At 45.6% G+C, this 24561-nt stretch overlaps 2 protein-coding genes across 3 annotated transcripts; both read right to left on the reverse strand.

Moving 5' to 3' along the window:
- Positions 1-592: 592 nt before the first annotated feature.
- On the reverse strand, positions 593-5970 carry LOC123368045 (olfactory receptor 5AS1-like). 2 transcript variants are annotated; one of them, XM_045012494.1, is made up of 2 exons: positions 5960-5970; positions 593-1523 (listed from the first exon to the last, which is right to left on the reverse strand). In XM_045012494.1, the coding sequence occupies exons 1-2, from the start codon at positions 5968-5970 to the stop codon at positions 593-595; spliced, it is 942 nt and encodes a 313-aa protein (XP_044868429.1). The 2 variants fall into 2 exon arrangements, with proteins under 2 accessions (XP_044868429.1, XP_044868428.1); XM_045012493.1 differs by lacking the exon at positions 5960-5970 and having other exon boundaries at positions 593-1531.
- A 13437-nt stretch (positions 5971-19407) lies between these two features.
- LOC123368047 (olfactory receptor 1019-like) lies at positions 19408-23630 on the reverse strand. Its single transcript, XM_045012495.1, has 2 exons — positions 23617-23630; positions 19408-21280 (listed from the first exon to the last, which is right to left on the reverse strand). The coding sequence occupies exon 2, from the start codon at positions 21260-21262 to the stop codon at positions 20330-20332; it is 933 nt and encodes a 310-aa protein (XP_044868430.1). The 5' UTR covers positions 21263-21280; positions 23617-23630; the 3' UTR covers positions 19408-20329.
- Between the last annotated feature and the right edge of the window lie 931 nt (positions 23631-24561).

Raw genomic sequence — 24561 nt, forward strand, 5'->3', positions numbered from 1 at the left:
TGCCCCTCAAATTCTTGTTTATTGGGCCTGGTGCTGTGATTCCTCCTGCGGTTATATTTTTCTATTGTCCAATAAATTAGTAAATAAATGCATAGATTCATAGATTTTAAGATCAGAAGGGGCCATTTAATCATCTAATGCGACCTCCTGTATAACAAAGGCATATAATTTCATCCAGTTTATTCCAAAGATATGTACATATAAGCAAAGAAATTTCTGGAGACCTTCATTATAGGCCTGATCCAATGTCCATCAATGAGAGACTTTCCATTGACTTCAAAGAGCACTGGATCTGCTCCTTTGGTCTCACACACTGATTACACCACTATCAAAAAGGGGAACCAAGGCGATCTCATGCTTGGGATGGGGATCAAGGAAATTAAATAAATCCTGACACAATATAAGGGACTGACCATCCCACTGGGGTCCTTCCCAACCCATATGAGCCATTAGTCCTGCATATTTAAATATATGTCATCACAGTTTCTATACACAGACAAGCTATGTGGCTTGGGTTCATCTTTAAAACCTCTTGTGACTTTGCTGTGTGACGCACCAGGGACATCACTGTCCCTTTTCCTTCCCAATCATGTCACTGGGAAAACTGTTTTCTTTCTAAAATTCTCATCAGGGCGTCCTTCACTTCCTTGTTCCTTAGGCTGTAGATCAGAGGGTTCAGCGTTGGAAAGACCACAGTGTAAAACACAGAAACCACTTTGTCTGCATCCAGAGAGTAACTGGAGCTGGGCCGTAAATACATGAATAGAAGAGTCCCATAGAATAAGGCCACAGCGATCAGGTGAGAGGTGCAGGTGTTGAAGGCTTTGTGCCTGCCCTCGGTGGAGTGGATCCTCAGGATGGCGGCAAGGACATAGGCGTAGGAGACGAGGATGACCAAAAAGGTGCTGGTCTGGATAAAGCCACACAAGGCGAAGAGGAGGATTTCATTGATGTGAGTGTCAGAGCAGGAGAGCGCTAGCAGTGGGGGGATATCACAGAAGAAATGATTGATGACATTGGAGCCACAGAATGACAGACTGAATGTCAAAGAAGTATGGACCAGTGAGCTCACACTGCCACTGATATATGCCCCTGCTATTAGAGAAACACAGACTCTACGGGACATGATGGGCATATAGAGCAGCGGGTTACAGATGGCCACATAACGGTCATATGCCATTGCAGCCAATATGAGGCACTCGGCATCTGCAAAAGCAGCAAAGAGATACATTTGCATTGCACAGCCAGCAAAGGAAATGGTCTTGCTTTGTGCTAGGAAGTTCACCAGCATTTTGGGAGCAATGGCAGAGGAGTAGCTAAGGTCTAGGAAGGCCAGGTTGCTGAGAAAAAAGTACATGGGGGTCTGAAGGCAGGAATTGATATAAATTAGCATGATGATGCCAATGTTCCCCACCAAAGTGGTGACATAGATGGCTAGAAACAGAACGAACAGGACCACCTCCACCTCCGGACAATGGGTGAGGCCAAAGAGGACAAACTCAGTCACTGTAGTGTGGTTTCCCCTGGGCATTGCCTCAGCACATGCATTGTCTGTTGCCAGCTCAGCACAAGGAAAATCAGGGAGATAGGATGATCTTGGTGGATGAGTGAAACAAGAACAAATTTCATCCCTCTCCTATAAACACAATAAAGACAAAGTTACTATAGGCATTAGCATCTCACCAGACATCACTGCTCACAGAACGAAATACAAAGACCTAGCTCATGTCTGTGCAGAAGGAAAGGTTGGGGGGGCATTCAAAGATTGATAGTATGAATGTAATTCAAGATGTAGAGTTCCTCTTTCTCAAACAGATATATAAAATGATGCCTGAATTAAATGTGGCCTCATGCAGCATTTTTTCCAAAAAGCAGCAGGAATGGTGACAGAATTGGAATGTCCATCTTTGACCCATATATGTCATATCACTCTGAAAGCCATGCCACTTACCATATAAAAGCTGGCCCATACATATCCCACTAATTCAGTCTAGAGTAGAGAACTCAGACACATCTTCCTAAAAATAGCACCATTGCGTCAGATAGATATGCACCCCCGCCCCAGAACTAGTGCCTACTGTGGGTGGCATAGACACATCTTGCTCACCCCTGAGCTAAAGTCATCTACTAAAGGAAAGGTAGATACTATCCAGGAAAGTAATCCTTCAAATGTCTGTGCTTCTTCGACAAATGGAAAAGACATCAATAAATACAAGGAAGATGCTGCTCCATTAACACAGAGCTTTGAATTAGGTTCATTAATCAGCATCTTTAACTCATAAAGGTGGTTTCATATATTAAAGTACAATTATTTTATCGCATCTGTGAATGAAGACATCAGACTTCGCAACAATGCAAATTATTGAAATAATAGAAGCTAGTAGATTCTATTAATTGAAAATTAGTAACAGTCTGACAAATCTGCAGAAACATTGCACCCTTTTTGGAAATGTAAAACACAAGGCAGAGATCATTAATGCACCATGCTTAAATCTCAGACCTAGGGCCAGATTAACTGGAAAGCATTCATAAACATAGTTTGATAAGTTTATGGCTGCTTTACAACACCAGAACATTGTGAGAAAGCCAGCGCATGCCAATGATTTTCTTCTTTTATAGCCAATCTAGGCATATATTAATAGGGCTGGCTGGAAAACAACAATTCCATTTTGTGAAACATTTCAGGGTTTCAAAATTTGTTTTCATTTTGGCGCAGAATAAAAACAAGACTTTTTTAAATTTTGAGATGAAAAGCAAAGCAAGAAAGAGAAAAAGCCCCCACAGAAAGTTAGGACAGCCACCTAGGTCGTGGGAGATGCCCTGTCCCTAGCCCTCAATTTGAATCAAAATATTTCCATCTACTGATTGCTGCACAGAGAAGGAACAATGTTATTATTTATACTGCAGTATTGCCTTGTATCCCCAATCAAGTTGGAGATCCATTGTCCCAAGCCCTGTGCAAACACATCTGAAGTGATTACAATGAAGGTTTAATTGGTTTTAAACAACATCTTGAGCTCCACTCAAAAATTCTAAGCCAGGGGTGGCCAACCTGTGGCTCTTCAGAAGTTAATATGCGGCTCCTTGTACAGGCACCAACTCTGGGGCGGGAGCTACAGGCGCCAACTTTCCAATGTGCCGAGGGGTGCTCACTGCTCAAACCGTGGCTCTGCCACAGGCCCTGCCCTCACTCCACCCCTTCCTGCCCCTGAGCCTGCCATGCCCTCGCTTCTTCACCTTCCCCCCAGAGCCTCCTGCACGCCACAAACCAGCTGATCGAGAGGGGAGGGGAGGGAGCGGGAGGCGTTGACCAGCGGGGCTCCTGGTGGGCGGACGGTGCTGGGAGCAGGAGGATGGAGCTGATGGGGGCTGCTGATCATAGAATCATAGAATCTCAGGGTTGGAAGGGACCTCAGGAAGTCATCTAGTCCCACCCCCTGCTCAAAGCAGGACCAATTCCCAACTAAATCATCCCAGCCAGGGTTTGTCAAGCCTGACCTTAAAAACCTCTAAGGAAGGAGATTCCACCATCTCCCTAGGTAACCCATTCCAGTGCTTCACCACTCTCCTAGTGAAAAAGTTTTTCCTAATATCCAACCTAAACCTCCCGCTCTGCAACTTGAGACCATTACTCCTTGTTCTGTCATCTTCTACCATTGAGAACAGTCTAGATCCATCCTCTTTGGAACCCCCTTTCAGGTAGTTGAAAGCAGCTATCAAATCCCCCCTCATTCTTCTCTTCTGCAGACTAAACAATCCCAGTTCCCTCAGCCTATCTTCATAAGTCATGTACTCCAGCCCCCTAATACTATTTGTTGCCCTCCGCTGGACTCTTTCCAATTTTTCCACATCCTTCTTGTACTGTGGGGCCCAAAACTGGACGCAGTACTCCAGATGAGGCCTCACCAATGTTGAATAGAGGGGAATGATCACGTCCCTCGATCTGCTGGCAATACCCCTACTTATACAGCCCAAAATGCAATTAACCTTCTTGGCAACAAGGGCACACTGTTGATTCATATCCAGCTTCTCATCCACTGTAACCCCTAGGTCCTTTTCTGCAGAACTGCTGTCTAGCCATTCGGTCCCTAGTCTGTAACAGTGAATGGGATTCTTCCGTCCTAAGTGCAGGACTCTGCACTTGTCCTTGTTGAACCTCATAAGGTTTCTTTTGGCCCAATCCTCTAATTTGTCTAGGTCCCTCTGTATCCTATCCCTACCTTCCAGCGTATCTACCACTCCTCCCAGTTTAGTGTCATCTGCAAACTTGCTGAGAGTGCAGTCCACGCCATCCTCCAGATCATTAATGAAGAATTGAACAAAACCGGCCCCAGGACCGACCCTTGGGGCACTCCGCTTGAAACCAGCTGCCAACTAGACATGGAGCCATTGATCACTACCTGTTGAGCCCGATAATCTAGCCAGCTTTCTAGGCACCTTATAGTCCATTCATCCAGCCCATACTTCTTTAACTTGCTGGCAAGAATACTGTGGGAGACCGTATCAAAAGCTTTGCTAAAGTCAAGGATGTATTACTGTGACTCTCTGGGAATGTACATGGGTAAAGTCTGGCTCCTTCTCAGGCTCAGGTTGACCACCTCTGTTCTAAGCAGATAACGATGATCATGGAGCAGTGATGTTCTGTACACCCTGCACAACAAAAATTAATTATTTAAGGGCAGGAAGGATGGTCCAGTGACTGGTTATGGTGGTATCTGCAGATTCAGAAAGTCGGGGCCCACTTCCTGGCTATGCTGCCAATACTCTCTGTTACATTGGGAAAATTGGGTTGTAATTTTCAAAAGTGCCTAGGTTTCTTAGGAGCCTAACTCACATTTTCAAAGTTACTTTCAGTGAGATTTAGGTATATAAAATATTAAGCCACTTTTGAAATTAGGATGTAGGCCCAGATTTTTAATGGTTTTTAAGTGCCTAACTCCCATTGATTTCAGTGGAAGTTATTTCGTAAAGGGAGCACTCCATGCAACAAAAATAACACTTTACTCACAAGACTGAAGGCTGGGGAACTTGCTTCCTTATTCAACTGAGCGAGATATGTTGTGGGCTTCTAAAGTGCTATTGTGGTTGCATTGCCAGAACAATGATACATACATTGGATTCCACGAGCAAATGGAGAAAAAAATCTTGCTTTGTGTAACTTTTTAAAAGGAGGAAGGGTCATCAAGGAAACTTGAAAATATTTGAAACTATTTGGCAAATTTGTGTCAAATTCAGCAAAGGTCACAAGCCTAGGCTTAACTTTAAACATATGAATAGTTCCAGTGAAGTCAGCGGGACTACTTACATACTTAAAGTTAAGCACAGGCTGGATTTGGACTATAGTTTTGCTGGACTAGGATTATAGTCTGAAATGTGACTGCAAAATTGTCATTCTGGGGTACAACATTTCCATATTGCATTGGCTGATCGATAGATAAAGGATCAGATTCTCCACTGGTGCAAATAGGCATTGACCTCTTGCTTTCAAAGCAGCTGCACCAGTTTACACCAGCTAAGGATCTGGCCCATGCTGTCTGCTCTGCAAATTCTGCCTTGTCACACCTGTATTATTTTCTCGCTCATATAAAAGCACCCGGCAATAGATGTAAGTTAGCCAGCAAACCATTGATGATTCATGAAGAGAAACTAGCTCTCCGACCAATTGCAGCATTGGCTCTGTAAGGCTAGCATGTATGAAAAAAGTACGAGTTTTAGCTGTCATTGAGGTCAGCTGATCTCACTCTGTTATACAGAGGGAGCAGAACCAGAGAGAGTACAAAAGATACCATGAATACCTGGTAATTCTTTTAAACCATAACTGTGCTTAAAATATGTCTTTCACTGCATCTGAGGGTAAAAAGAGAATGATTTTGTCCTACAAAACCCAGAGCAATTATGAAAAATCAGGTGGCTTTCTCCTATCTGTAGCTGGGTTGACAGGTAGCATAAGATAAGTCACAATAAAATCATAGAAGATTAGGGTTGGACAAGACCTCAGGAGGTCATCTACTCCAACCCTCTGCTCAAAGCAGGACCAACCCCAACTAAATCATCCCAGCCAAGGCTTTGTCAATATGGGCTTTAAAAACCTCTAAGGGTGGAGATTCCACCACCTCCCTAGGTAACCCATTCCATAAAGAATCAAACATCCCCTAAATCTCATTGGAGTTTTTGGCTGAAATTAACAAAGGTATGTAAAGGAAATCGGGGCCCAAATTAGGCTCTTTTGTAGCTCAAACCCAGCTTTCATTTTGAAACTTAACTTCTAAACATTTCCTTTCATTATCCGTATTTCATCAAATAAACAGTTTCACTCCAAGCTCACCTGGATCATGGCCAGTTAATAGCTCATCCCACTTGGAGCCATTTCTGCTTAGCCCATCAAATGGACATGAATTGTTTCTCATCTATATTTATTCAAACTTACTTGCTGAGGAAAGTCATTCTTTCCCTCAGTGCAGAAGATGCTGCTGTGTGGCATGCAGGAGATTTTGCAATCACATTTATGACATGTGGGACACAGTCCCTAAAGCATTTTGAGGCTGTTGATCTCATGAGGTGGAGGAGTAGAACAAACAATTAAAATGTTCTTGTCATTTCAGTAGGGGGTAAATATGCATGATGAAATGTGAGCTGTCACGGAGTTGCTGTTTTTTATTTTCCCTTTGACTATGAACTGATTAATGGTGGTTTTAAAGCTCATCGGCTATTTTTTAAAAAGACCATCCGCAATTTGGGTGGAAGTGACTATGAAATGATAGATTTCATTGTTCTAAGGAAAGACAATGAAGGCAGCAGAATAAGGACAATTGACTTCAAAAAAGCAAATGTTAAACTCAGAGAACTGGTAGGTAAGGTCCCATGGGAAGAAATTCTAAGGGGAAAAGGAGCTCTGGAGAGATGCTTAACATTGTAGTTACGTTCCTGAAAAATGCTACTTTAAGCTAAACGATGTGAAGCAAATCCAATTTCCCCATAAGAATTAATGTAAATAGGGGGGTTAAGACTATATATATAGTATAAGTTTTAAACAATTTAATACTGTATACAGCAATAATGATTGTGATTCTTGGTTGAGGTGGTGAAGTCAAAGGGTGGGATATTTCCCAGGGAATGCCTTACTGCTAAATGATGAACTAGCACTCAGTTGAGCCCTCAAGGATTAACACATTGTTGTTAATGTAGCCTCACACTCTACAAGGCAGCACGAATGGAGGGAGGAGACACAGCATGGTAGTGGCTGCAAACATTACCTGTGGAAACTGAATGTGATGATGAACCCACGCTATCCCACTGGAGCACCCCACTCCCTCCACTTTCCAAAGGGCTGGGGGGATGTGCATGTGTGTGTGAGACAGACACACACCCCGTGTGTGTGTGTGTGTATGAGAGAGAGAGAGAGAGAGAGAGAGTGTGTGTATGTGTGAGAAAGAGAGAGAGACAGAGGCCTGGTCTACACTAGGACTTTAATTCGAATTTAGCAGCGTTAATTCGAATTAACCGCACACCCGTCCACACCAGGAAGCCATTTAATTCGACATAGAGGGCTCTTTAGTTCGAATTCTGTACTCCTCCCCGACGAGGGGAGTAGTGCTAAATTTGACATGGCCATGTCGAATTAGGCTAGGTGTGGATGCAAATCGAACTTAGTAGCTCCGGGAGCTATCCCACACTGCACCACTCTGTTGACGCTCTGGACAGCAGTACGAGCTTGGATGCTCTGACCAGCCACACAGGAAACGACCCGGGAAAATTTGAATTCCTTTTCCTGTCTGGGCACTTTGAATCTCATGTCCTGGTTGGACATCGGGGCGAGCTCAGCAGCACCGGCAATGATGCAGAGCTCTCCAGCAGAGGAGTCCAGGCAATCCCAGAATAGAAAGAGGTCCCCAGCATGGACTGACCGGGAAGTCTTGGATCTGATCGGTGTGTGGGGTGATGAGTCTGTGCTTTCGGAGCTGCGCTCCAACAAACGGAATGCGAAGACCTACGAGAAGGTCTCCAAAGCCATGACAGACAGAGGATACAGCCGGGATGCAATGCAATGCCGCGTGAAAGTCAAGGAGCTGAGACAAGGCTACCATAAAATCAAAGTGGCAAACGGACGCTCCGGAGCCCAGCCCCAGACATGCCGCTTCTACGAGGCACTGCATGCCATTCTCGGTGGGTCTGCCACCACTGCCCCACCAGTGTGCGTGGACTCTGACGAAGGGATAGTGTCGACGGCCAGTTCCTCGTCGACGTTCGCAGATGGGGAAGATGAGGAAGGAGATGAGGAGGGGGAGGCAGTCGACAGCGCTTACAATGCTGATTTCCCCGACAGCCAGGATCTCTTCATCACCCTCACTGAGATCCCCTACCAACCCTCCGCAGCCGTTACCACGGACCCTGAATCAGGAGAAGGATCAGTCAGTAAGTGCTTTAAACATGTAAACTTTTATTATTAATGGAACAGGAAAATAGACTAGGCGAACAGAAGGTCTACATGCAGGGGAATGGAACAGGAATCTTCTGCGGAGATCTCCACGAAGCTCTCCTGGAGGTAGTCGAAAAGCCTATGGAGGAGGTTCCTGGGGAGAGCTGGCTTATTGGGTGCTCCGAGGTAGCACACTTTTCCGCGCCACGCTCTCAGCTGGTACTCCGGGACCAGTGCCTTGACGAGCATCGCAGCATAGGGCCCTGGCTTGTGCTGGCTTTCATTCAGCATGCGCTCCCTGTCTCTCCGTGACACCCTCCTCAGGGTGATCTCGCGCGCAGACTCCTGCATGGAAGTAGAGTGATTTGTGTACTATTACTATTGGTAGTGCTTCACTGTTCCTTAAAACAACAAGAAGCGTCACTTTAGAGCCACGTGCTGGAGGCTACAGAGTGGCAGCATACAGGGATCTTTTCCAAGGGACAACCGCGAGGGGGTGGAACAGGGGCAGAGTTTATGCTTTCAGGATTGCCTGCAGCAAGAGGACAGAGCTGGACATTGACTTTTAAGCAGCCAAAAGCCTTTGGCTTACCATGCCTGGCTGCTCCATGGATTCAGCTTTCCTGCCCCGCTTGTCTGGTCTGCAGTGCAATACCCCAGGCAATGAAAGCGAATGCAGATAAATCGAACTTTCCCTGAGTGAGTGCTCAGGAGATAGGTGCCGTCCATGGTCTGGTTCACAGGCAATGAGTAGACTATGTTTCATTTTTAAGAAAAGGCATCTTTGTAAGCAATTCACTCCCTTTTCCCCCTCACACAGCTGCAACAGTATCCCGACCTGCTCCACCATGCCCCTCACAGAGGCTGGCACAGATTAGGCATCGTAAGAAAAGGACCCGGGACGAGATGTTTGCAGAACTTATGGGCTGCTCCAGAGCAGAAGCGGACCAGCAGAGCCACTGGAGGGAGAACCTCACACAGCAGCAGCGCTCACACAGCGAACGGGAGGACAGATGGCGTCAGGAGGACCAGCAAGCGACTCAAACGCTGCTTGGACTACTGAGGGAGCAAACGGACACGCTCAGGCGCCTTGTCGATGTTCTGCAGGACCGCAGGCAGGAGAACAGAGCCCCCCTGCACTGTTTCTGCAACCGCCCTCCCCCGCCACACACTCCAATACCCACCTCTCCCAGAATAACAAGAAGGAGGGGTACCAAGGGCCGTGAAAACTGTCACTGCACCACAGCGGACTGCTAAATTACCCCAAAGTTCTCAGTCCCTAGATTTTGAAAAGTTCTCACCTTTACTGTGTTGTCGAGTATTAAAAGTAGTTTGCTATTAATTACTGTTTCTGTCATGTTTGTTTGCTGAAGACTTTCTGTGAAGGGGGAGAGGGGTTTGGTAATTGCATAGGACAGTCACCATGAACAGGGTACAGACATGGGGGCAGGATCAACAGCAGGTTACTCACTGAGTGCAGTCACTAGGCACCCTGGTCAGTCTGTGAGGTGTTTTTAATGTTCTGTTCATAGGCGGCAGGTGCCCTGCTCCAGGTATACTTGGAGGTGGGTCTCTCCCCCGGCCCAGCCTGGATCGGGCCCTGGCCCACGCGGGTCTCCCCCCGCCCCGTCACTTCCCTGCCTGGAGCAGGTCCCAGCGCCCACCTGCCACCCCTCCCCCAGCGTGTCGTCTCCCCCCCTCCCGCGCTGCGTCCCTACCTGACAGTAGAGCGGCTACCGGCACAAATGCTGTCTGCTGCCCCAGGGTACTAGCGCCTGCCATCCACAAATGGCAAGGCAGGTTGCCATCACCCTGCCCTTCTACCGTTGCCCTGAGCCTCCACAATGCCCCAAACCCTCAGCCCCAGCCACAGCCCGCAACCCCCTATGCCTCCTCCCCCTTCCCACACACTCCTCACCCCTTCCTACGCCCCCACCCCCAGCCCTGAGGCTGCACCCAAACTCCGTCCCAAAGCCTACACCCCTCACCCCTTCCTGCACACCCACCTGTAACCATCCTCCCCCCAGAGACCCCTGTAGGAGCAGTAGCCTATCATTCCTAGAGTCTAGAAGCGGTCTCTACATCACTGCACACCCTACCCACCACAGTCCGCGTCCCTGTTTCAACCCTTTGACGCGAAATCATTATTAAAGAAAAGGTTTTTAAATAACTATGCTCCATTACCTTTATTTTTACACGTGTGTTGGAAGGGGGCAAACGGGGTATGAGACTGCAGAGGAGAGTCAACAGTAAATGGGTAAAGAAACAGGGGCAGGTTCAGCTTCTCTGTAAAGCAACTGGACAGTCATAGGTTACCCTGCTCTCTGAGGAACCTAGCTTTCAAAGCCTCCCGGATGCACAGCGCTTCCCGCTGGGATCTTCTAATGGCACGGGTGTCTGGCTGAGCGTAATCTGCAGCCAGGTGATTTGCCTCAACCTCCCATCCCACCATAAAGGTCTCCCCCTTGCTCTCACAGAGATTGTGGAGCACACAGCAAGCTGCAATAACAATGGGGATATTGTTTTCACTGAGATCCGAGCGAGTCAGTAAGCTCCGCCATCTCCCCTTGAGACGTCCGAAAGCACACTCCACCACCATTCTGCACTTGCTCAGCCGGTAGTTGAAGAGTTCCTTCTAACTGTCCAAGGCGCCTGTATAGGGCTTCATGAGCCAGGGCATTAGCGGGTAGGCTGGGTCCCCGAGGATCACTGTAGGCATCTGCACATCCCCAACAGTTATTTTGTGGTCCGGGAAGAAACTACCTGCCTGGAGGCGTTTAAACAGACCAGAGTTCCTGAACATACGCGCGTCATGAACCTTGCCCGGCCACCTGACGTTGATGTTGGTAAAGCGTCCCCTATGGTCCACCTGTGCTTGCAGCACCATTGAAAAGTAGCCCTTTCGGTTAATGTACTGGCTGGCCTGGTGGTCCGGTCCCAGGATAGGGATGTGAGTCCTATCTATAGCCCCACCGCAGTTTGGGAATCCCATCGCGGCAAAGCCAGCTATGACGACCTGGACGTTTCCCAGGGTCACTACCTTCGAGAGCAGGAGTTCAACGATTGCGTTGGCTACTTGCATCACAGCAACCCCCACGGTAGATTTGCCCACGCCAAAGTGGTTCGCTACTGACCGGTAGCTGTCTGGCGTGGCAAGTTTCCAGAGGGCTATGGCCCACTCACTTCTGCACTGTCAGGGCTGTTCGCATCCTGGTGTCCTTGCGCTTCAGGGCAGGGGACAGCAAGTCACACAGTTCAAGGAAAGTGCCCTTACGCATCCTGAAGTTTAGCAGCCACTGTGATTCATCCCAGACCTGCAGCACTATGCGGTCCCACCAGTCCGTGCTTGTTTCCCGGGCCCAGAATTGCCGTCCCATAGCATGAACATGACCCAGTGCCACCATGATCTCCACGGCGCGGCGTCCCGTGCTTTCTGACAGGTCTGTGCCAGTCTGAGACTTCATGTCCTCCCCGCGCTGCCGTTGCCTCCTCGCCTGATTTCTCAGCATCTGACTGTTGAAGAGGTGTACGATAAGGTGCGAGGAGTTGACAATGGCCATAAGTGCAGCGATGATCGCAGCGGGCTCCATGATCGCAGTGGAGTGCTGTGGCGTCCGCGCTGTCACTTATAACAGGAAAAGTGCGCGAACTGATTTCCCGCCGGTGGGAGTGACGGTTGAATGCTGACAGTTACCAAGGACCACCCTCGACACAGTTTTCCCCCCCAGCATGCATTGAGGGGAAATCCCAGAATTCCAATGGGCAGCGGGGAGTGCGGGAACTGTGGGATAGCTTCCCACAGTGCACCGCTTCCAAAGTCAACGTTTGCCCCGTTACTGTGGACTCACACAGTCGAATTAGTGTATTTAGTGTGGATACACAAATTCGACTTCATAAGGTCGATTCCACAAATTCGACTTAAGTTGATTCGAAATAGTCTTGTAGTGTAGACATACCCCAGAGACACACACCATGTGTGTGAGAGAGATGTGCATTGCCCCTTTAAGTACGCTGAACCCTGTGGAAGCAGGGAAAGAATTAACAAGGATTTGAAGGGAATTTTAATGCATGTCAGACAGTTAGCAAGAGTTAGGCTAGCTGTGACCCTAATGATGTGAGATTTGTAGAAGCAAGGATAGTGTGAGACATAGGGAAAGAACTGTGTACAAAGTTATTACGACCTTGTAACTGATAACCAAATATGCAGTCTTGCTTTTTCTTAGGAGTGAGACAAACAAGATAGCAGAATGGCTTATGTATAAACAAAATGTAGTTGTTGCTCTCTATTGTCTGCATTATTGCTAGTTATTGTCTGTAACAAAGGTATAAAGGCTTGCTGTAATTGTTTACCAGTTGAGAGACCTGTCCAGGACTGAGGCGACCCTGTGTCCTATGGCACTCTCTCCCTCCATGGTAATTACTGGAGAAATAATAAAGTATTTGATTTTGCTGCACCCAAACGAAAAAGCGAGAACTGAGTTTTTCTCCGACAACCCACTCTAAGTACACTGCCTTTTTAAGTAGATCAGCAAGTTGAGAAAGCAGCTGCAGCCAGCAAGTTCCCTTCGTCCTGAGCCCTGTCCTGTCTCCCTGCCCCACCACCCCATCCGCCGCTCTGTGAAGTTGGGGTACAGGAGCAGGGGGCAGAAGCGGGGAAGGGGGACACCCTGACATCAGCACCTCTCTTCCCCCGAACCCTGCAGGACCAGCTCCAAGGCAGAGGGCAGGAGCAGCACACAGCAGTGAGGGGAGGGACAGTTGAACTGCCTGGAAATTGATAGCCTGCTGGGCGGCTGCTGCACAGGGAACTTAGGGAAGCTGATATGGGGGCTGCCGGTCCACGCTGGTTCCAAGCCCCCACCAGCTAGTTCCAATGGGCTGCTCTTTCTGCAAGCAGTGGACAAAGCAGGCAGCTGCCAAACAGCGTTATAAGGGAGCATTGCACAACTTTAAATGAGCATGTTCTCTAACTGACCAGTGACGTAACAATGAAACAACATTAACTGGGACAACATTAAGTGAGGCGTTACTGTGCTTCAGAGGGAATGAACAAAATAGGGAAATTATCAAGTGATCCATCCCCTGTCATCCAGTCCCAGCTTCTGGCAATCAGAGGTTTGCATCCCTTACCATCTTGGCTAATAGCCATTTTTGGACCTATCCTCCATGAACTTATCTAATTCTTTTTTGAACCAAGTTATACTTTTGGCCTTTACAACCTCCAATGGCAATGAGTTGCACAGGTTGACTGTGCGTGGTATGAAGAAGTACCTCGTTATGTTTATTTTAAACCTGTAGCCTATGAATTTCATTGTGTAACTGCTGGTTCTTGTGCTATGTGAAGGGCTAAATAACATTTTTCTATACATTTTCTCTACACCATCATGATTTTATAAATCTCTATTTCTTTTCTAAGTTTAACAGTCCCACTCTTTTTTCTCTCTCCTCATATGGAAGATGTTTCATCTACCTAATCATTTTTGTTGTCCTTCTCTGTACTTTTTCCAGTTCTAATATCTTTTTATTTTTATTTTTTTTTAGATGGGGTGACCAGAAATGCATGCAGTATTCTAGGTGTGGACATACCATGGATTTATATAGTGACAATATGATATTTTCTGTTTTATCATCTATCCCTTTCCTAATGGTTCTCAACATTGTTAGCTTTTTTGACTGCCAGTTCACCTTGACCAAATGTTTTCAGAGAACTATCCATGATGACTCCAAGATGTCTTTTTTGAGTGGTAACAGCTAATTTAGACCCCATCATTTTGTATGTATAGTTGGGGTTGTGTTTTCCAATGTGCATTACTTTATACTTATCAATTCAATTTCATCTGCCCAGTCACCCAGTTTTGAGACATCCCTTTATAACTCTTCACTATCAGCTTTGAATGTAACTATCTTGAGTAATTGTCTATCATTTGCAAATTTTGCCACCTTGCTTTTCCAGATCATTTAAGAATATGTTGAACAGCACAGGTCCCAGTGCAGATCCTTGGGGGACCCTGCTATTTACCTCTCTCTATTGTGAAAATTGCCCATTTATTCCTCTGTTTCCTACCTTTTAACCAGAGACTGACACATGAGAGGTCCTTCGCACTTATTCCATGACTGCTTACTTTGCTTAAGAGCCTTTGGGGAGGGACCTTGTCAAAGGCTTTCTGAAAATCTAAATACACTATATCCACTGGCTCCCCCTTGTCCACATGCTTGTTCACATCCTCTAAGAATTCTAATAGATTGGTGAGGCCTGATTTCCCTTTGCAAATGCCATGTTGACTCTCCTCCAACATATTGTGTTCATCTATGTGTCTGATAATTCTACTCTTTACTATAGTTCAACCAGTTGGCCTGGTACTAAAGTTAGGCATACCAGTGTGAAAGTTAATGGTAACCCCCCTTAACAACTATTCAGGCCGCCACTAGGGGAAAGCAGAAGCCTCACGTACACAGTAACCTGAACTTTTGAACTGTCTCTTCTCCTCTGCCTTGAAGCAGAAGAAACCAGCTCCAAACTGGTTTTCACTGACCAGATAACGGTTTCACGGGGTCTGGCAACCACCAATGAAGTATTAATACGGCATGGTCTTTGTCTGAAAGTGTATAAAAAGTTTGTGAAATTTGTGTGCAGCAGAGTTCTTTGTACCTGAGTACAGAATTCTCCTTTTTTCTGCAGAATAAAGCAAACTTTCCTTATCCCTGTCAGGCTGTTATTGGCTCTCAGCTACACGGACCCGATATTTCAGTAACACCAGTTTATAATTGTCAGGATTGCGTTTGGAGTCTTTTTTTAAACAATCTCAGATTAATTATACCTATGTCTGAGGTGAGGAAGAGATTTTGAAGTTGGATCTCGTATGTTTCAGAAAAGTGCACTAGCCACTGAAATATAAGTTATTGTGGTGTGAATCATTCTCAGTCTGTCTTGTGGAAGCTGTACCATGGTGTATGAATCATTAGACTATCGTTGGAGCAGGGACTCTGCTTTGGGTCTCATATCTTAGGTGAGTGCCCTAACCACCTGTAGCGGAGTGGCTATCCGCTCCCGCCTGGTGGGGCTTTAAAACAGCCCTGGGAAGGGGCTTTTGGCTGAGCTGACTAGGGAAGTGGCTGCAGCTGGAGGCCACGCCCCAAACTGAACAGGGATTATAAGAAGGCAGGGAAGCCAGGAGCAGGCAGTCTCTCTCTGTTTCTAGAGGGAGATGGGCCTGGCTGCTTAGGGCTTGAGACTAGATACCTGAGTGAAGCAGGGCTGGGGGACAGGCTGAGGAGCTAGGGAAGCTCCAGCCTGGAAAGCCCCAGGCTGCGGCCTAGCAAAGGGCCAAAGGTACTGGGAGTTGCAGAGGGCAGCCCAGGGGTAGGACAAAGCAGCAGGTCCAAACCCCTTTGCCTGTGATGAGTGGGCTGATACTGAAGTCTGCCCCAGGGTGTGGGGCTAGACCATGACTGTCAGTGGCCACTACTGAGGCAAAGTGGGGATAGTAGGGTGGGGGTTCCCCTGGGAGGGGGAGACCCAATTATAGTAAAAGGGGCACCGGGTCCTGGGAGGGACACGGCGCCGATAGTAAAAAGGGGGATCACCGGCCTGCAGAGGGCGCTCCGCGCTGGAAAAGAGCCAATTCCCCAGGAAAACCCGCAGGAGGCGCCGCAGCGGTGAGTCGGCCCGTTTACACCACCAAACTAAAGAGCCATTCTCAGTCTCTTTCTGGCCCAGTGACCATTCATTGTCATTCACAGTGGCAATTCTTTCAGAAACAGACATCATCTCCTCTTTTTCCCACCATAACCTCCCTGCCATTTTGTGAATGGCATCAAAGTCCTGGAGGAGATTGCCTGAAACTATTTGCCAAAATAGTTTCAGGTTAACCAAAACTGCATTTTTGGATGAATAAACTATTTGTGCTAAAATTTCATTCAGTTCTAATACAAAGAGAGTTAGAGGCTACATTGGACTGGGAGAAGCAGGCAGAAGACAGTGTCCTGGCAGTTGGCTGCGGAGTTGAAGCCAGGACTGCAATGCTGAGAGGTGGGCAGGAAAACAGGCTGTTGCTGGTAGGAAGCCAGAATAGCAGGAGGTTACATCACAGCAGCCAGCAAGCAGGGGATGTGGTAGCAACTGCATGTGTCACAGCAGGAGAACAGCATGGTCAGGCCCCAACAAGACCATGGTCAAGAACTGAGGTGGCTGGACAGTCCAAGACACCAGTGCCTCTGAGGGAGGCTGTGCAGGAGGATGTGTCCATGACACAAGGCCTGAGGAGCACCTCTGGTTACTGTATCTTTATACACTTGTACTGGATGAGAGACCCTTGGGACTGGGTTATGAACTGCAGGGATAATCTTATATCGTTCTACAATTTAAAGTAACTTTCCTGAGGGATTTGGCAATTCTTCATTTCTCCCTCCCTTAGTAACACAACCCTCTGCTCCTTAGAATCCATGAGCACATATGGGAACCCAACCGGCAGAAGCCTGTAGAGCCCAGTGCTTGGAGCATCTACAATGCTTGTCTCCAAGGTCATGGTTTGCCTGAACTTCTAACAGAGAGGGGTGTGCCACAGCACTTGCAGTGACACCTTGCACTGGGGTTGGTTACAATTCTTTGCACGTCACCTTTAAGGCTTCCCTTCGCTCATTAAAGAGGAGCTTGTCTACATGGTGCTATGCTGTCTGCCAGAGGCGTAAATTGTAGAGTGCTCCAACGTGTCACGCATAGGTGCTAGAACTAGGGATGCTAGGGGTGCTGCTGTACCCCTGGCTTGAAGTGGTTTCCATTATATACAGGGTTTACAGTTTGATTCATTGGCTTTCAGCACCCCCACTATAAAAACTGTTCCAGCCCCCCGGCACTATCTGTCCCTGTAGATCCTGCTAACCATGTTGAAGCACACTGCACCTTACACCCTTCTGGTGTGCATTACTGCACCATATAGACAAGCCCGAAGTTATAATCACACTGAAAGTCCACAAGGAGAACTGCACATATTGGAGCAGCATTGCCCAAACTTCAGAAAGAAAACACCCTCCATTCAGAAAAAAAAAATCTGCCCCCATTCAAGCTATCTATCTTGGCATTTTATACTTCTGCCCATCACTGTAGTATCTAAGCACCATTCATATAAAAACACTTGTAATAGTGAAACCCTCCGGGGATTTCATGGACCTCCTGGCACCATTTTGGCACAAACTCTGCTTGTGATGGGTTTTTTGTTTTTGAATTTTATAGTATTTTTATTTATTCCCTCTTTTATTTATCCATTCATTTGTCATTTATTGGTAGGCATTTATTGGATAGAAAGGAGTTTGACAGTAGTGAGGGTTATTCTTCTGGTAGAAAGGCCGTGTGGTGTTAAAGATGCCCACATATTTTAGGTCTTCATAATATATTTCATCTACTTTCTTACATGCTTTGCTGAGCAGTGAAATAGTTAAAAATACTGACAGTTTGAAGTATCATCATTGATATCTGAGTGACACACTGTAATGGGTTGGCACCCACCTCTCACAAGCATCCCTTCTGGTTGGTGTGTCTGCATTCTATCACTTATGCTGACCCCTCTTGGTGGTTCTCAGGAAGCTTTTTCAGCAACTCAGACCTCCAGCCGAGTCACGCACACTGTCTGCATGTGAACCAGAACAGACCCCTTCCAGGGTATACAGTCCACCAGGGTCTCCCTCAGTCCCCCTCTGGTGGTGTCTCTCTAGCCCTCCCTGGGATCAGCCTTTAAGTAGTTCTGGCCCTGGTATAGGGCTGGTTACATTCTGTACCCCAAAGCAACACCCTCATATTTGCCATGGTGATATAACTATGATGTGTTTTGTATACCTTATGCCTTGTAAGGTGTCATTCTAAAAGTCTTGATCTATTAAGCATTAATATCCTGTTGGATCATATGTGCTGTCATTGTATCTGAAGTTATGAATATTGACTATGTACAAGAATTTCAAATGTGTTTGCTCCTGGGTAACACCCACAAGGTGGTTTATATCCCATCTAGCCAGCACATTTTGGATGAACCATTCAAGGTAATGGCCCATTAAGAAACACAATAGGCCATAGAAGAAGTATATAAAAGAAATTCTGATTTAGTTTAAAAAATATGCTAGCTTATAGATTATTCTTACTATTTCTTATTTGTAATGTAGTAGCACTTACCGGTCTAGTCATAGACCAGGACCCCTTTGTGCTAGGTGCTGTAGAAACACAGAACAAAAGATGGTCCTCTACCCACTAGATCTCACAGTCTAAAGAAGGTGTCCAATACAAGTCTGATTGCCTAGAAGTGAAGAGAAGGAATCTATCTAAAATGGTCAGTAATTTTTAGGTTCTCTGAAGCTGGAGCTGGTTGACTATTATTAATCAAACTGCTTATCAATCTATTTGGGCATTTTTCACTTCTTGCATTATTTAACAAATAATTTATCCCATTATTTGATATACTGGTTGAACAAGATTTATGATTAAATCCATGATCCGTTTATTTTTTGCATTAATTGTGAAATAAATTATTCATTTTTTTATGTATTACCTCATTCAAGCATCTTCAACCAAAATATTTTCTTCCCTTTCACAGTGAGCTTGTGAAGCTCTGTTCATGACCATTAGCAAATGGCCAGCTGAGCAGTGAGAGAGGTTTAATAGTAAGCAAAGTATTAGATTTTTAATTAGCAAGATTTTATTGTACTTTCACATAGAGTGTAAACAAGGACATACATTAAAAATTGGAAGGTGCATCAAGAAATGTCAACCTATACAGTCTGGGAGCACAATACTGTAAAATCTCATGCTGTGGACAAGTTAGTGATAGAAAGGTAAGGGAGGTGTCATTTAATTAATAAAAATCTACCGAATTAGGAGGGACTTGATACACCCCACCACCTACCCCCACATTTTTCTCAAGTTGTACCAAACTGGACAAACCTTGAACAATTATATAGATATATTCGATACAATATTTAAAAATCAACTTTTTTAAAAGAAGGTTGGTCTGGGCATGCATGCTTTACATAGAGAGGTGTTGATATTTGCTACTCCTAGGGAAGTTAGCCTTCATATATAGGACTGAAAACATTTTTTATCAAAGTCATTACCAGAGAAGAGGCAATATTTGGCCTAAATATTAATGTTCTACATACAGTTACACTTAGTGGTGACAAGCAGGAATGATACATGGCAATGGTGCTCTGCTAAGGAACATAAGTATGGAAGAAAAACATTCAGGTGCCGTGTGTAAGGACAATGCTTCTAAAAAAACAAGCAAAGTAAGTCACCATAACCAGAAAAAGAAAATTCCCCACTTTAGGGTATGTCTACAGTGCTGCTGGAGGTGTAGGTCCCAGCTCCAGTAGATGGGTAGACATGAGCTTGAAATGAGCTAGCACACTAAAAATAGCAGTGTAGCCATGGCAGCATGGACGGGTTGCTCAGGCTATCCACTTCAGTAAGTACCTAGGATAGGCTAGTACTCAAGCAGCTAGCTTGAGGTGCCACTTCTGCTACCATGTCTACACCATTAGTATGTGTACAGAAGCTGGACCTTACAAAACTAACTGCCAAGCAGACATACTCTAGGACTCCAGGCAAGTCCTGTAACAGGTTTGGAGCCCAGTCTTCCTTCTACTTTATTTCCCAGTCAGCCACTTTTGTAGGTGAAAAAGCTGCACGTACAGAAGTTCAAGTCCTGGGAAAATCTTGTACATTCTCAACTCCTGACATATCACTATCTTCTTGAACAGCTGACTCCCTACCCCTGAAATAACCAACATAAAACCTGCTCCTTTCCCATCTACGAAACTACACCTCTGTCTTTCAAGCTCAGCTCCTGGTCTCCGGGCAGAACCAAGAGCCATAACAATTATCTCAATACTCTAACCAGTTTTTGAAGTGCACCAATCTTTCAGCAGTGAGTTTTACAAAGAAATCCTCTTGCTGATGGTTTTCCTGATGGCTCGCTTCACCTCCTTGTTCCTCAGGCTGTAGATCAGGGGATTCAGCATGGGGATCACCATGGTGTAGAACACAGAAAGCACCATGTTGCTGTCCAGTGAATAGCTGGCAGTAGGGTGTAAATATATAAACAAAGTACTCCCGTAAAACACAGTGACGGCCGTCAGATGAGAGGCACAGGTGGAGAAGGCTTTGCTCCTGCCCTCAGCAGAGCGGATCCGCAGGATGGTGGAGAGTATGTATGAGTAGGAGACGAGGATTTGCAGGGAAGTGGGCAAGCCAATGACCAAGCTGAATGTAAAGAGCACAATCTCGTTGATGTGGATGTCAGTGCAGGAGAGTTTCAGCAGCGGGTGGATGTCACAGAAGAAATGCTGGATCTTGTTGGAGTTGCAGAATGATAAACTGAAGGTGCAGCTGACTTGGACGACAGCAGTGGTGAAGCCAGCAGCGTAGGAACCAGCGACGAGCCAAAGGCAAACTGCATGGGACATCACTGTATTATAAATCAGGGGATTACATACTGCGACATAGCGATCATACGCCATCACTGCCAACATGATGGCTTCCAGGGATACGACCCCTGAATAGAAGAACTGCTGTGCCATGCACCCAGAAAGAGAAATGATCTTCTCATTGCATAAGGTCGACAGCATCTTGGGGGTGATGGTTGAGGTGCTGCAAATATCTATGAAGGACAAGTTACTGAGGAAGAAGTACATGGGGGAATGGAGTCGTGGGTCAGTCCTGATTAAGATGATCATCCCCAGATTTCCCACCAGGGCGATAACGTATATGGATAGAAACACCACAAAAAGAGCGACCTGCAGCTTGGGCTGGTCTGTGAGACCCAGGAGGAAGAACTCTGTTACTGCAGTATCATTATCCCCAGCCATTCCTTTCCTGAGATTTACCTGCTGGGGACAGAGTGACAACATGACAATCAGAGAAGAGAAGGTGTCTTGTAGCAAACTGAAAAGACCCCTACGTGATCTTTTTTAAAATCCAATTTAGTCCTTTGCATCTGTTCCCACTAGATCTGCCCAAGGGAATGATTCTAAGAGTAGACTCTAAGGAGCAGTGGGGGTAATAAAAAAAGATGAAGTCCACGTCCAGCACTCAGCACTAGGCTGAGTACAGAGCTAGGAAGATTTCTGTTTATTCTTTTTTCAGTAATGTTAGCTGGTTTCAAATTCTTGTTATGAATCTTTCTTCCTTGACTCCAAGGCATTCCCACGTCCGGACTAGGACGTGGGACTAGGATTCCTTAGAACCACATTTCTAAAGGATTTTAGGCACCTAAAGATGCAGATACCTGCTCAGCCGAATTTTCAAAAGCACCTTTGGCACCTAATCAATGGGGGGTTAAGGTATCTAGGCCGCTTTTGAAAAAATCCCATTCAGCACCTGTCTGCAGCTTTAGGTGCCAAAATCTTTTAAAAATGGCCCTTCATACCTACATCACTTGAAAATGGGACTAAGGTTTCTAACTCACCTAAGCTATTGAATTTTTTACCCTGTCTATTTAGCCTTCATTTATAAATAGGCCATAAAGAGTTAAGAAATCATAAATAAATGTGTTGCTAGTGGTTAATAAGGTTATACATTTTATGCAGTCCAGCAGGTGAATGAATTGCTTATTACTATGGCCTATATCCATCTATAATATCTGCTGATGTGTATATAGAACCAACTGTATACAACTACTCATATCTGGGGCATATTTATAAGATTTGTAGACTTCAATAAGCTGTTTACAGTTATAAACTTACTATTAAGTGTGACCCAAAAGACCTTGCTGCGAACTAAAGAAACAACATAAAATCTTGGGAAGCGGCATAAAATCCAGAGGAGGAAACCAAAGGGGAGAGCAGTAATTGTGAATGTATATAAACTAGAAAAGAAAAGACGAAGAGGGGAAAGCTCACATAAAAGGACTTCAGTGGAGTTACCTAGCTTGAAAAAAGGGAATTGCAGCCAGTCCCAGAAGAAGGTAGGACAAAGAGGAATAATATGAAGTTGAAGGCGGAAAAAAACAACAACAACTCAAGACATTATTACATTGTTCTTAAACCTCTCAACAACTGAGCAGTGCAACAGCTAGTTTTTGGGCTGCGGCAGTGTCACGGTGACAGCAGAATTTGAAGAACAGGTCATAGAAGACATTAGTTGGGCTGATAGAGGGGGAAACATCCACAGTGCAAGAAGAACACAAAATAATGCAAAGGATTCTATCTACCCCAACTGTCTAGGACTCGGCAGTCATGAACATCCAGAAATATTAAGCTACTCACCCTTGGTTTGTCATGGACTTTTAGCAAACCAATATTTTTGTTTCTTGCAGGGTGGTTTATGATCCTAAGTGTGCAACCATCAAGACAATTGCCTAGCAGAATTCTGCCAAATGACTTTGACTTTTTTGGACTGATGAGAGCCTCCAGCTAGGAAGTCGGATAATATTGTTTGTATTATCTGGTTATATTGAGATACTGAGTTTCCTAAGAGGATGCACATCTGTTTTTTTCTTAGCAGGGATGTCCAGGCTGTTTGATATGGGAGCCTTTACATATATTTTTCATATTTCCCTGAGAGACCTCATGGGAGTCCATCATCCCTGAGCTCATTATCCCCATTGTGCTCGGGAGGATTTATTAATAACACCATTAAAAAATAAATCAAAGCTGCATAATCAAGTACTCAAGTGATGCCAGCTAAGATTACACAGACACTCTCAGTCCTGCCCCATGTTCTATGATGTATAACACCGTAGTGCCAGCTAAGAGCCCCTTCTGTCAGGAACTGTACAAACATACAGCAAGAAACAGTCTTGGCCCCAGCTTCCAACCTATATTTAGCCCATAGAGTAGGAGGGGAAAGAGTAGCGTTGAGTGACCTGTCCAGTGTCACATAGGATGGTAACGGCAGAGTTTTGAACAAAGCCTTTGTCTCCTGAGTCTCAGCCCAGTGCCTTATCTGCTACACTAGTGCTTGTTAACCTTTCTGGCTGGGCAGTACCTTATTCACAGTCAAAAATTATTTACTTACACTAATAGGCCGAGCAGAGCCTGGCCCTCCCATCAACTTGATGGCATTGATCTGTTTGTCTGTCCGAATGTGTTGCGATAACTATTGAAAACCATATCAAATCAATTCCAAAATGTCGGGTAACAATCTAGGCATCAATAGACAGAACCCTATTGTTTTTGATGAAAAGAAGAAAACCCGAAGACTGGAATGGTGGCCTACTTACTTTCACCTCTGGCTGCCAGTAACTTTATGATCCCATTTTGAATTGTTTTTCCAAGGTAGTGGTGTGTGTACATTTCTGGGGTGGTGACTCTTCTTAGATGGTCCTAGAGTACAGCATCGAACTCACCCATCAGCTCCACAATTTTAAGGAAGTTTCCATTGTTTGGCACATACGGCTGAGCTGAAGTGCCACGCAGAGCTAGGTTTTGGGTAGCAGCATTCTCACAATGGCAATGAGCCTTTTCAGAACATTTTGCTAGTAAAGAGACTCTGATGCAATCTTCTCTTGATGCTGATCATCTATAGTGGCCTTTAATCATCTATGGCGGTCTCATCTCAAGCTCTTTCCAACTATGGAATGTTCTCTGGTGGTTTGCTGTCTTCTCATGGCATGCCAGATTTTTAGACAGATTTTTCCAGTCCTTTGTTCCTGTAGAACCCAATGTGGCTGGAACATTAGACTGGAAGTGTTTGCAACAAAAACAGTATGCAGCGTTCTGGGTTTTTGAGTACATAAGCCATGGCCTCTCCACTTTGTCACCATTGAGGATTTCACGCCAGGAATGTGTTGGATGGAAACGTCTATTTTCATTGTCTTTGGGGAACATGAAGTTTTTTACTTGCTGTGGCCCAGGCAGTACAAGGAAGTCCCTCAGGCTACTGCTCAAGTGAGTCCACAGTCCTGGATCATCTAGACTTAAGGAATTAAACTCGGCAGCAGCTGTTTCTTGCGCCTCCATCACACTCTTCACTGATCCTTTTCTTCAGGAATGTGCATGGTTACATCCATCTGACTAACTGGAAGATCATGCATCTCCTCACCACTCACATCCTCACTGGGGCCGGAAGGCTCAACGTGAACATTTGTATCTCAGGAGAGCTCCTTCCTGCTTAGATAGAAAAGCTTCCTTTGCTTTCTTTCTTTTTTTGAATGCTGCCCCAGAGG

This window comes from Mauremys mutica, chromosome 4 (genome assembly GCF_020497125.1).
Source record: "Mauremys mutica isolate MM-2020 ecotype Southern chromosome 4, ASM2049712v1, whole genome shotgun sequence".
In the NCBI taxonomy this organism is placed as follows: Eukaryota; Metazoa; Chordata; order Testudines; family Geoemydidae; genus Mauremys; species Mauremys mutica.